This window comes from Doryrhamphus excisus, linkage group LG4 (genome assembly GCF_037039965.1).
Source record: "Doryrhamphus excisus strain RoL-2023G ecotype Guam linkage group LG4, RoL_Dexc_Guam_v1.1, whole genome shotgun sequence".
NCBI classification, from domain to species: Eukaryota; Metazoa; Chordata; class Actinopteri; order Syngnathiformes; family Syngnathidae; genus Doryrhamphus; species Doryrhamphus excisus.
Genome location: NC_136360.1, coordinates 21,767,531 through 21,780,119, shown reverse-complemented (window position 1 = coordinate 21,780,119; position 12,589 = coordinate 21,767,531). Strand labels below are relative to the sequence as shown.

At 42.6% G+C, this 12,589-nt stretch overlaps 1 protein-coding gene across 3 annotated transcripts in view; it reads left to right on the top strand.

Moving 5' to 3' along the window:
- Nucleotides 1–10,944, top strand: part of tle2b (TLE family member 2, transcriptional corepressor b) — an 86,114-nt gene extending 75,170 nt beyond the window's left edge. For all 3 annotated transcript variants that reach the window (XM_078790381.1, XM_078790382.1, XM_078790380.1), the window contains exons 14-20: nucleotides 387–463; nucleotides 1,033–1,282; nucleotides 1,530–1,777; nucleotides 3,664–3,811; nucleotides 6,916–7,066; nucleotides 7,140–7,216; nucleotides 10,314–10,944. In XM_078790381.1, coding sequence (XP_078646507.1) covers nucleotides 387–463; nucleotides 1,033–1,282; nucleotides 1,530–1,777; nucleotides 3,664–3,811; nucleotides 6,916–7,066; nucleotides 7,140–7,216; nucleotides 10,314–10,421 — 1,059 coding nt within the window. In that variant the 3' untranslated portion in view covers nucleotides 10,422–10,944. The remainder of the gene's footprint in view (nucleotides 1–386; nucleotides 464–1,032; nucleotides 1,283–1,529; nucleotides 1,778–3,663; nucleotides 3,812–6,915; nucleotides 7,067–7,139; nucleotides 7,217–10,313) is intronic.
- The last annotated feature ends 1,645 nt before the right edge of the window (nucleotides 10,945–12,589 follow it).

Genomic DNA, 12,589 nt, shown 5'->3' with positions numbered 1-12,589 from the left:
TATCTATGTAGTCACATTTACATTTATATTACACAATATTGTCGATGTAATGAGAAAAAACAGATCATTGTTTTTCAGGCACACTGAACAATTACGGACACCTAGTGGCCAATGTAGAATACTACATTCGCAAGTTGAATGCGTCTTCTTCCTTGTATTGGTATTTTACTTTCTTTTGCCTTGACAATGCTTTATTTGGCATGAGATACATAAAATTTACAAATGCATATTTGTTGTACAGGAAGCAGCATGATTTTTAATATGTTTGAAATACTGTGAAATCTGACCAGCGATGTGTTGAGGGACGACCATGGATTTGTAAAGAATGGTGAAGAATGGTCTTTATGGATCATAAATTCAGTGTTTGTGTCTCCCACGCCCACCAGGTGGCTTACGACTCTCGTTCTCACCTGAGGGCCTCGGGCCTGTCGTCCTCTCTGCCGGGTTCCTCTGGTGGCAAACCGTGAGTTTTTGTTCATGGTCTCTCTTTTGGATTTACAAAACTACGTCTGAAGATTACCTCACAGCTAGGAGACCAGGGTTCAATTCCCCCCTCGGCCATCTCTGTGTGGAGTTTGCATGTTCTCCCCGTGCATGCGTGGGTTTTCTCCGGGTGCTCCGGTTTCCTCCCACATTCCAAAAACATGCTAGGTTAATTAGCGACTCCAAATTGTCCGTAGATATGAATGTGAGTGTGAATGGTTGTTTGTCTATATGTGCCCTGTGATTGGCTGGCCACCAGTCCAGGGTGTACCCCGCCTGTCGCCCCAAGACAGCTGGGATAGGCTCCAGCACCCTCTGCGACCCTCGTGAGGAAAAAGCGGTAGAAAATGAATGAATGAATGAAATAGAATTTAACATGTACAACAGTGGGTTGATAGAATAATATTAATAAGTATAATAAGTAATATATCGATTTTAGTTATTTACATTTTGTTGAATAGTTTTTGTAAATGTTAAACAATAATACAAATATGTCATTTCAAAATGTAACGATGATGATCGACGTCTGGGCTGTGTCGTACCATGCAGGGCGTACTCGTTCCACGTGAGCGCAGACGGCCAGATGCAGCCGGTGCCCTTCCCCCCCGACGCCCTGCTGGGCCCGGGCATCCCTCGCCACGCTCGGCAGATCCACAGTCTGAGCCACGGCGAGGTGGTGTGCGCCGTCACCATCAGCGCCTCCACCCGCCACGTCTACACGGGCGGCAAAGGCTGCGTCAAGGTGTGGGACATCAGCCAGCCCGGCAGCAAGACTCCTATGGCCCAGCTGGACTGTCTGGTACCTCCTCTTCTTCTTCACACTTTGCACTTGTATTGCATGTTAATGTTCTTAGAAGAGTGATCAAGTACAGTGGAGCTACTCCGTGCACTCACCAGCTGCTCAAAAGTAGAAGACCACAGCCTTTAAAAGGCAAAATGGCTGAGAAAGTGACAAGTCAATGTGCAAGCAATAGATTATGTCGACAACCGCTGATGTCGACATTCCACCAAATCTTAACTGCTCTTTGTCCCTCATGTCCAATCAGAACAGGGACAACTACATCCGCTCCTGTAAGATCCTTCCTGATGGGCGGACCTTGATCGTGGGCGGCGAGGCCAGCACGCTGTCCATCTGGGATTTAGCCACGCCCACCCCTCGCATCAAGGCGGAGCTGACGTCGTCGGCTCCGGCCTGCTACGCTCTGGCCATCTCGCCCGACAACAAGGTCTGCTTCTCCTGCTGCAGCGACGGCAACATCGTGGTCTGGGACCTGCACAACCAGACCCTGGTCAGGTATGAGACAACAACCAGACCCTGGTCAGCATTTTAGACACAACCAGACCCCAACCATAGACACAGTCAGACCCAGGTCAGGTTAAACACAACCAGACCCTGGTCAGGTATCAGAACAACCAGAACCCGGTCAGGTACCAGACAACCAGACCCTGGTCAGGTATCAGACAACAACCAGAACCCGGTCAGGTACCAGACAACCAGACCCTGGTCAGGTATCAGACAACAACCAGAACCCGGTCAGGTACCAGACAACCAGACCCTGGTCAGGTATCAGACAACAACCAGAACCCGGTCAGGTACCAGACAACCAGACCCTGGTCAGGTACCAAACAACCAGACCCTGGTAAGGTACGAGACAACCAGACCTTGGTCAGTTACCAGACAACCGGAACCTGGTCAGGTACCAGACAACAACCAGACTCTGGTCAGGTACGAGACAACCAGACCCTGGTCAGTTACCAGACAACCGGAATCTGGTCAGGTACCAGACAACAACCAGACTCTGGTCAGGTACGAGACAACCGGAACCCGGTCAGGTACCAGACAACAACCAGACCCTGGTCAGTTACCAGACAACCAGACCCTGGTCAGGTACGAGACAACAACCAGACTCTGGTCAGGTACGAGACAACCAGACCCTGGTCAGTTACCAGACAACAACCAGACCCTGTTCAGGTACCAGATAACAACCAGCCCCGGCCAGTGTTTTAGACACAACTAGACCCCAACTATAGACACAGTCAGACCCAGGTCAGGATAAACCCAACCAGACCCTGTTCGGGTACCAGACGACAACCAGACCCTGTTCAGGTTCCAGACGACAACCAGACCCTGTTCAGGTTCCAGACGACAACCAGACCCTGGTCAGTTACCAGACAACCGGAACCCGGTCAGGTACCAGACAACAACCAGACCCTGGTCAGTTACCAGACAACCAGAGTCTGGTCAGGTACGAGACAACCAGACCCTGGTCAGGTACGAGACAACAACCAGACTCTGGTCAGGTACGAGACAACCAGACCCTGGTCAGTTACCAGACAACCGGAACCCGGTCAGGTACCAGACAACAACCAGACCCTGGTCAGGTACGAGACAACCAGAGTCTGGTCAGGTACGAGACAACCAGAGTCTGGTCAGGTACGAGACAACCAGACCCTGGTCAGGTACGAGACAACCGGAACCCGGTCAGGTACCAGACAACAACCAGACCCTGGTCAGTTACCAGACAACCAGACCCTGGTCAGGTACGAGACAACAACCAGACTCTGGTCAGGTACGAGACAACCAGACCCTGGTCAGTTACCAGACAACCGGAATCTGGTCAGGTACCAGACAACAACCAGACCCTGGTCAGTTACCAGACAACCGGAATCTGGTCAGGTACCAGACAACAACCAGACCCTGGTCAGTTAACAGACAACCGGAACCCGGTCAGGTACGAGACAACCAGACCTTGGTCAGGTACGAGACAACCAGACTCTGGTCAGGTACGAAACAACCAGATCCTGGTCAGGTACGAGTCCGCCGTTTGATGTGTTGCCTCGGTAAGGCGAGAGCGAGGAGCTGAAGAAAAGGACAGCTGCAGGGTGTGGGAATATTTTAGGAAGCGATGTTGGGTTGGTTCGAGGAGGCGTAGGAACGGTCCATCGGGGATCTAGACTGACAGAAGCAGACTTGGCAAGATTGGACAATAAGAGGAATTCAAAGTGAGGGATGTTGTGCTCAGGAGAGGAAGTGAGTAAGGAGTGGGCGGGATGAGGGCAGGAGAGGCCACATATGGTAGATTGAAGGTTCCAAATCTATTTTGTCTCGCAAGCTAAGGACAAAACTGACTGAAGTTTTGAAGTTGAAACGCTGACGTATGCGTGTCTTCTTCCCTGCAGGCAGTTCCAGGGCCACACGGACGGAGCCAGCTGCATCGACATCTCCAATGATGGCACCAAGCTGTGGACGGGAGGACTGGACAACACGGTCCGCTGCTGGGACCTTCGAGAGGGGCGCCAGCTGCAGCAGCATGACTTCACCTCACAGGTACACTTAGAAACCCTTGTTGCTAGGCGGACTTCACACAACACCAACCGTGGACATTGAACTCATTTGGTTAGGGTTTGGGTTTGGTCCAGGGATTGATTTTTGGGTTGGGGTTAGGGTTTGGTGTTTGGCTTTGATTTTAGTTTTGGTTTTGGGGTTGAAGTTAGGGTTTAGATTAGTTTTGGTTTTGGGTTAGGGGTTGAAGTTAGGGTTTAGATTAGTTTTGGGTTGGGGATGAAGTTAGGGTTTAGTTTAGTTTTGGTTTTGGGTTAGGGGTTGAAGTTAGGGTTTAGCTTAGTTTTGGGTTAGGGGATGAAGTTAGGGTTTAGTTTAGTTTTGGTTTTGGGTTAGGGGTTGAAGTTAGGGTTTAGATTAGTTTTGGGTTGGGGATGAAGTTAGGGTTTAGTTTAGTTTTGGTTTTGGGTTAGGGGTTGAAGTTAGGGTTTAGCTTAGTTTTGGGTTAGGGGATGAAGTTAGGGTTTAGTTTAGTTTTGGTTTTGGGTTAGGGGTTGAAGTTAGGGTTTAGATTAGTTTTGGGTTAGGGGTTGAAATTAGGGTTTAGATTAGTATTGGTTTTTGGGTTGGGGTTGAAGTTAGGGTTTAGCTTAGTTTTGGGTTGGGGATGAAGTTAGGGTTTAGTTTAGTTTTGGTTTTGGGTTAGGGGTTGAAGTTATGGTTTAGCTTAGTTTTGGGTTAGGGGATGAAATTAGGGTTTAGTTTAGTTTTGGGTTAGGGGTTGAAATTAGGGTTTAGATTAGTATTGGTTTTTGGGTTGGGGTTGAAGTTAGGGTTTAGCTTAGTTTTGGTTTTGGGTTAGGGGTTGAAGTTAGGGTTTAGATTAGTTTTGGGTTGGGGATGAAGTTAGGGTTTAGCTTAGTTTTGGTTTTGGGTTAGGGGTTGAAGTTAGGGTTTAGCTTAGTTTTGGGTTAGGGGATGAAGTTAGGGTTTAGTTTAGTTTTGGGTTAGGGGTTGAAATTAGGATTTAGATTAGTATTGGTTTTTGGGTTGGGGTTGAAGTTAGGGTTTAGCTTAGTTTTGGGTTAGGGGTCACCATTCTTTATACTAATTTTTCGGACATCTGTATTGAGTTGTGGCCTCCTACAAAGCAGCGACACAGAAAGCTTTCTAGATCTTCCAGACTGTGCACCTGTTCCTGCAATGTTTCCTTGGCTTCCTCCTTACTACCCAAACAGTCAGTTTAATTTTTCCAGCCACGCCTCCCACTGAACCCACTCCAGTTTGCTACACAGACAACCGATTTGTTTGATTCCTTTGACAAAGACAGTTAGGACACTGACAAATTGTCTTGTACTTTGTATACAGGGAGTCTTTGTGTTTTCCCTCATTTAATTTCCAATAGTTATTAGTTATTATAATACATATATTGAGCTAAAACTAGACAAACTCATACATACGTACGTTAGTTTTTGTTGACTAAATCAAGACCAAACCCATCATATATAAAACGACTAAAACAATAAGCATTCAAATGGCTGACAAAAGCAACACTGCTTTCATATATTCAAATATACCATTTTTATCCGTCATGATGTATTATATAACAGCCTACACCAAGCATGTGGCCAACGTTGGTCAGCATTTCTACATTTTTAATTCATAATACTACATGATATAATACATTTCACTTTCACTTTCATTTTCACTGCATCATGCTTTGGCAGATAATTGAGAACCGGTGCCTTAGTTGCCTTCAAATACAAATCTTCTTCATTGGTTCCAGACCCGACCTTGATAAAGGAATTTCTGAAAGTATGATTCAATATCAATAGACTGAATATTTGCATGGATATGTCATAGAAAAACTGTTTATAATCTGAATATGCTTTTTACGAGCCCTCTACACATGAAATAACACCCCTACAGTTACATTTGCATTTGATTTAGCCAATATAGTAGATGTACTCTGAGTAAATGAGGCATATTAGATATAAATATGATAACTTAGATGCATACTTCCACTGTTTTTTTGTTTAGCATTTAGCCATTTTTATCCTTGAACATGCTTCATTTAGACCAAGAATAAGTACAGTTTGAGTAAATATGCATATATGTATTTTTTTGGGATAATAATTGTTAATTTAACTAGTACTCCTTTGCTAATGAATGAACTTGGGGAAACTGTGATATAGCGAGGGAGGGATAATGGAAGCGTGATACTGTGAGGGTGTATTTAAGTGTATTTCTTCCAAAATTAGAGGAATGAACACCCATGATCCTTTGCGACCTCATTGCATCATAAAGCCACCATCGCCACCTCTGGAGCCATCTGCTCCTGGTTTGTTAGCAAGACTTCGTTCAGACGGCTTTGCGGAAGAAAAAAGGGAAAGCCGCTTAAACCATACACACACACACACACACACACACACACACACACACACAGAAGAAATGTGTGAAAGAGTAGAAGATAAAGAGGCGGCGTGTGGAGATATGACAAGAAAAGGTGAAATGGAGAAGATGTCAGGAAATGAGGGATAAGGGAGGAAAGGAGATAAGGATGATGAAAGGAGGCCATCATGGGAGAAGGAGAACAATGGAGGGAGGAAGTGTGGTGGAGAGTGTATTAAGTGGAGCGTACTGCAGATATTGGACGAATGAAAGGTTTGGGTTGGGGTTAGGGTTTTCTCCAAGGTTAGGGTTTGTGTTGGGGTTTGGTCCAAGGTTGTAATTTGGATTCTGGTTTGGGTTTTGTCCAGCGTTATGGCTGGGACTTGGCTCGGAGTTAAGGCCGGGGTTTGCTCCAGGGTTGGAGTTAGGTGTAGTTTTAGGGTTGGGGTTGTTTTTTTTTCCTCCGGCAATCCACAGTCTCGGCTAGTCTGGCTTTAGGGTTGTGATCCAGATCTTTTCTCTGGATTACTGTTTGGCCGTGGGAATGGAGAACAGCAACATGGAAGTCCTGCATATCTCCTGACAAGTGCTCCAGGGTTAGGGTTTGGATTGAGGTTTGGGTTTTGTCCAGCGTCGAGTTTGCGTTAGTGTTGGGGTTTAGAGTTTGGACTAAGGTTAGGGTTTGCTCCAGGGTAAGGGCTGGGCTTTAGGGTCAGGACGATGGTAATGTTGAAATATTTTCTCTCCATCCTGTCCAGATCTTCTCTCTGGGATACTGTCCCACCGGCGAGTGGTTGGCTGTGGGAATGGAGAGCAGCAACGTGGAAGTCCTGCACGTCTCCAAGCCTGACAAGTACCAGCTGCACCTTCACGAGAGCTGTGTTCTCTCTCTCAAGTTTGCATACTGTGGTACGCACACACACACATACACACACATTTCTGTCCTAGTGTGTTAAAGCAGAGGTGTGTGTTTTTTTTCCAGGCAAATGGTTTGTGAGCACAGGAAAAGACAACCTGTTGAATGCCTGGAGGACCCCGTATGGAGCAAGTATTTTCCAGGTGAGCGTCTTGTGTACCTTCCTTTTTCGTGCGTATTGCGTATTGATAACGTTTGCCTCCGTGCCCCATTCTTCCACCAACTCCGTAGGCGTCTTGTTTGGCTGAAAGACAAAACATCCCAAAGTTTATAAAGGATCAGTTCCAATTTGTGCTGGCAGCGAACACGAACGCAGCAGCACTTAGTCAACTAACGCCATCCTAAAACCCGCGTTTGAAAAGTGTGAAAACTTTCTCAGAGCTGGTCACACCGGCTGCTTGGAGCGTGTGCCCGAATACAGTGCACCTTGCTGGGCCACAGCAGGTGGCTCCTCCCCCCTATCCTCTGGTTCTCCTGGTAGTAGTCATGTCATGATATTTCATGAGGACTCATCCATCCAATCCTCATTTCTTCCTGTCCTTCTTACCTCCAGGGGTGCACCAAGTACACTTACATCAACATTAGATATTACTATTACTATTACTATTATATTGTTATAAGTATCATATTGGTATTGAGGAGCATCACTGATAAATACTATTAAATAATACTGCTGTATATGAATAATAATTAGAGAAGCACCTCTGGAGAATTTTGTTTGGAGTATATGCACAAATGATAAAAATGGTCCCGTGTCAAAGACTCTTTTAAAAAAAAAACCTGAATCCAGATGCTGATCAGGATCACCCGCAAAAGTGATCATTTTTCCATATTCCATTTCCCACATTTCTTTAAATTGTTTTGAATACAAACTGACAAAGGTCAGAAGTAATAAATGCTTATATACTACATGTAGTCATATAAAAGTACAAAATACATCATAACTATTACATATTTTAAATAATGTACTTAATACTTTGTAAAAAAAATAGTATATTTATCTATGGCCTTACTGTGTGGAAATATGGGGTAATAACTATATGTATTAAAATGTACTGCAAAAAAGGCCAGTAAGGATAATTCATAATGCCGCCTACAGAGAACATACTAACTCCTTATTTCTAAAATGACAAATACTTCAACTTGCTGATATAGTTCATCTTCAAACAGCTAAAATAATGCATAAGGCTAAAAATAAGCAATTAGCTAAAAATGTCAACTAATACTTCTCTACAAGAGAGGAGAAATATGATCTCAGGGAAGAACTACATTTGAAACACTTCTATGCTAGGACTACGTTATGCTAGCCATAGCATTTCAGTATGTGGAATCAAACTATGGAATGGATTGAGTAAGGGAATCAAACAATGCACAACGATGAGGCAATTCAAGAAACAATACAAGCAGTTGATGTTTGCTAAATACAAGGATGAAGAGTCTTGAACCAGTCATGATGTGCTATATATATCACTATATTGATACTTACTATGGTACCCATTATGGCATTGGATGATCATATCACAGAGTACTTTGGTATGTGACAAAAATTTAAAAAAAAATAAAAAAAAATTTAAAAATAAAAAAAATAAATAAATAAATAAATTAAAAATTTTAAAAATGTAAAAAAATGAAAAAAATAATAAAATAAATTTATAAATAAAATAAATTTGCTAAATACAAGGATGAAGAGTCTTGAACCAGTCATGATGTGCTATATATATCACTATATTGACACTTACTATGGTACCCATTATGGCATTGGATGCTCATATCACCGAGTACTTTGGTACGTGACAAAAATAAAAAAAAAAATAAAAAAAAAAATTAAAAATAAAAAAAATAAATTAAAAATTTTAAAAATGTAAAAAAATGAAAAAAATAATAAAATAAATTTATAAATAAAATAAATTTGCTAAATACAAGGATGAAGAGTCTTGAACCAGTCATGATGTGCTATAAATATCACTATATTGACACCTACTATGGTACCCATTATGGCATTGGATGCTCATATCACCGAGTACTTTGGTATGTGACAAAAAATTAAAAAAAAATTTAAAAAATTAAAAAACATTTAAAAATTAAAAAAATAAAAATAAAAATAAAATTAAAAAAATTTAAAAAATTTAAAAATGTAAAAAATGAAAAAAATAAAGGCAAATTTAAAAAAATTAACAAAATAAATTTATAAATAAAATAAATTTGCTAAATACAAGGATGAAGAGTCTTGAACCAGTCATGATGTGCTATATATATCACTATATTGACACTTACTACTTACACTTACCCATTATGGCATTGGATGCTCATATCACCGAGTACTTTGGTATGTGACAAAAAATTAAAAAAAAAATTAAAAAATTAAAAAACATTTAAAAATTAAAAAAATAAAAATAAAAATAAAATTAAAAAAATTTAAAAAATTTAAAAATGTAAAAAATGAAAAAAATAAAGGCAAATTTAAAAAAATTTATATATATCACTATATTGACACTTACTATGGTACCCATTATGGCATTGGATGCTCATATCACCGAGTACTTTGGTATGTGACAAAAAAATAAAAAAAAAATTAAAAAACTTTAAAAATTAAAAAAATAAAAAATAAATTAAAAAAAATAAAAAAATTTAAAAAAATGAAAAAAATAAAGGCAAATTTAAAAAAATTAATAAAATAAATTTATAAATAAAATACATTTGCTAAATACAAGGATGAAGAGTCTTGAACCAGTCATGATGTGCTATATATATCACTATATTGACACTTACTATGGTACCCATTATGGCATTGGATGCTCATTGTATGGTGACAAAAAAAAAAAAAAAATAGGAAAGCAGGAAGTGAACAAATGTAAGAGTTAGCGATTGTAAAAGTACCAGATGGAGGGGTAGGATTTAATAAGCTTTGCTTCTTCCTACTCCTTTTGGACATGTAGAACTGGGAACTGATTATGGGATGCATTCAATTGTAATCTGATGCATGTTCAAATGAAATTAAACCATTGCTATTACCATGGTAACACGTGTAAACATGTGCTGGTACTTTGTAACCTGCATCCTTGGAAGTTTGTGTTAGCAGGAAGTATTGATTGTGATGCTGAGGTCCCGGCATCACACATACTCAGCTGGAGGTCATGCAGAGCATCACACTTGTGTTGCCTCCAGAGTGTGTGTGTGTGTGTTGTATAATAAGTGATGATTCATGTCTTTTTATCCGACATGTGTATCACTGCCCGACAGTCCAAGGAGTCGTCGTCGGTGCTGAGCTGTGACGTCTCTCCGGACGACAAGTACATTGTGACGGGTTCCGGGGACAAGAAGGCCACGGTGTACGAGGTGGTGTACTGAGAGCCTCTGGACGGGAAGAGACAGTGCGGCGACTCCGGGATGCTTTTCTTTTGATTTTTATACCAGAAGGGTGGAGAGGGCAGCCAGTTGCCTTGACGACCGCATCAGCAGCTCCGTCCTCTCGACCCTCACACGTCACACCTTCTTCACTCACGCAGCCTAAAGATAGCGGAGGAGCGTGTGTGCGGGTAGAATGTCAATGAAATTGGGAGGGTGGGTTTGCTAATTAGGGTTCTTTCCTGCTTAAGAGCTCAGCTGGAAGTGGGGGGTGGCTGGTAGCAGGGTGGGGAGGCGTGGAGCGCTGCTGATGGCGAGCCAGCCAGGAGCGCTGATAGCACACAATCGATTCATTAGGCAGACAGAGGAGGCTTTAATGAGGATGATGCCGAGAAGGTGTCACGAGCCGGGGGAGTGGGGGGCAGCACACACCAAGGTGCACGCCACCAGGCTAGAAACCACCCACTCCCCTGCAGGTCATTGAGAAAAAACACACACTAATTAAAGAGTGAGCACAGCATCCTTACTTAATATCTCTTTTATTTGCTTGTGACAAAAGGCGGCGTCTAATGAGCTGAAGCGTCTCCCAGGACACACAAGGACATCACACGGGCCTCTTCATTCCTCCGGATTGTTCTCCTGACAGCCGCAACACGGCACACGCGCTCATTAAAGGCTGCCAGACTGAGGCCGGCCACACACACCCGAACGCACCACAACATGAAATGTTATGCAACTTGTGGCTGTGTGTGTTTTTCTTGGCATCATTAGCCTGCTGGTGTGATCCCAGTCAGTATTTCTTTGATACTATTTTCTATTGATTGACAAGTGTACATCTGTGCTTCATGACTAACACGCTTTTCTTTCGCTTTAAAAGGCCCGCCTGTCTAACGTACCTTTTATGTATTCAAGGTTGCCTGCCGCGCTGCCGCAAAAACAAGCAAGGTGTAAAAAATCTAAAAAGAGGACTTTGAGTCCTTGGTGATGGTTGGAAGGGGCTAGGGGCGGGGGTGTACAGTACAGCATCAACACTTTCTTGCTTTGTTGTGCTTTCCATTTTCGCTTTTTCATCCTGAGCTTCACTTCACGACAATCTAGTAGGATTTTTAACAAAAGCTGATGTACTGTTTCTACTACATGAAAATACAGCACCTCATGGACCTGGACCTGGTCAATGAATTTCTATGATACGCCAGTCAATGTTAATAAAAGCGCAAAAACCCTGTTTATCACTTTCTAACTCCAGATTTTAAATTGATTAGAGCTCTATTGATATGAAATAACAGCCCTATAGTCACCTCTACGCTCCTTATTGCTCAGGCTATGGGATCACTGCAGGGATGAAGGGCAAAAACTGAGGTACCGCTGTGTTGATACCGTAATGACCTGATAGGACAGCCCTCTTCAACTGCGTGTCCACTAAAAAAACAAAAACATTATACGATAAAACAGACGATGTCATCAGAAATAATGAAACTATATATATATACCATATCAACCTGATAGGATGACCGCTTTCAACTGTCACTTATAAAATCCTCATTATGAGATTGAAATTATGACCAAAAATTTAGTTTTTTTTCTTCCCTAAGAAATTTTTGATATACATCAATTGACTTGGTAGGAAAGCTTGGTTTTTTTTTTGGCTGAGCCAAATTGGTACACTGGTGCGCCAAGATGCGCCATCTCGGCGCACCATGGGAGGTGTCCACATTTTCTGCTTAGTGCAGCGACAATGTTGTGACAAGACATTGCGTTAAAAGTGCACTGAAAGCTCGCCAGCTCTGACCTAGTCTATTGTTGGCGCAGGCGAAGCGCACCTTGCGCAATGGTAAATTGGCTGACACGTGCTCAGTGTACACACGTCACCAAACCCCCCCAGGCAGGTTTTTCAGGGTGCATTGTTCAGATTTCAGTGGAATGAACAATGACAGCAACTATTTAATGTAAGCGTCCGAACCAGCATGGACATTTTTGTATTCATTGTCCCATCACATTGGATTAGCATGGATTAGCCTGATGCTAATGGTGGCCTCTAATGGCGGGCGCATTTAAAGGTAATGAGAGGCCTTCATTTGATTGGTTAAGATGACACTCGGCTGTGTTAAACCCTCTCATGCACTCTGTCCTCCCTCTTTGCCACTTGCGCCGGTGGGAAAGATGGAGGCGTG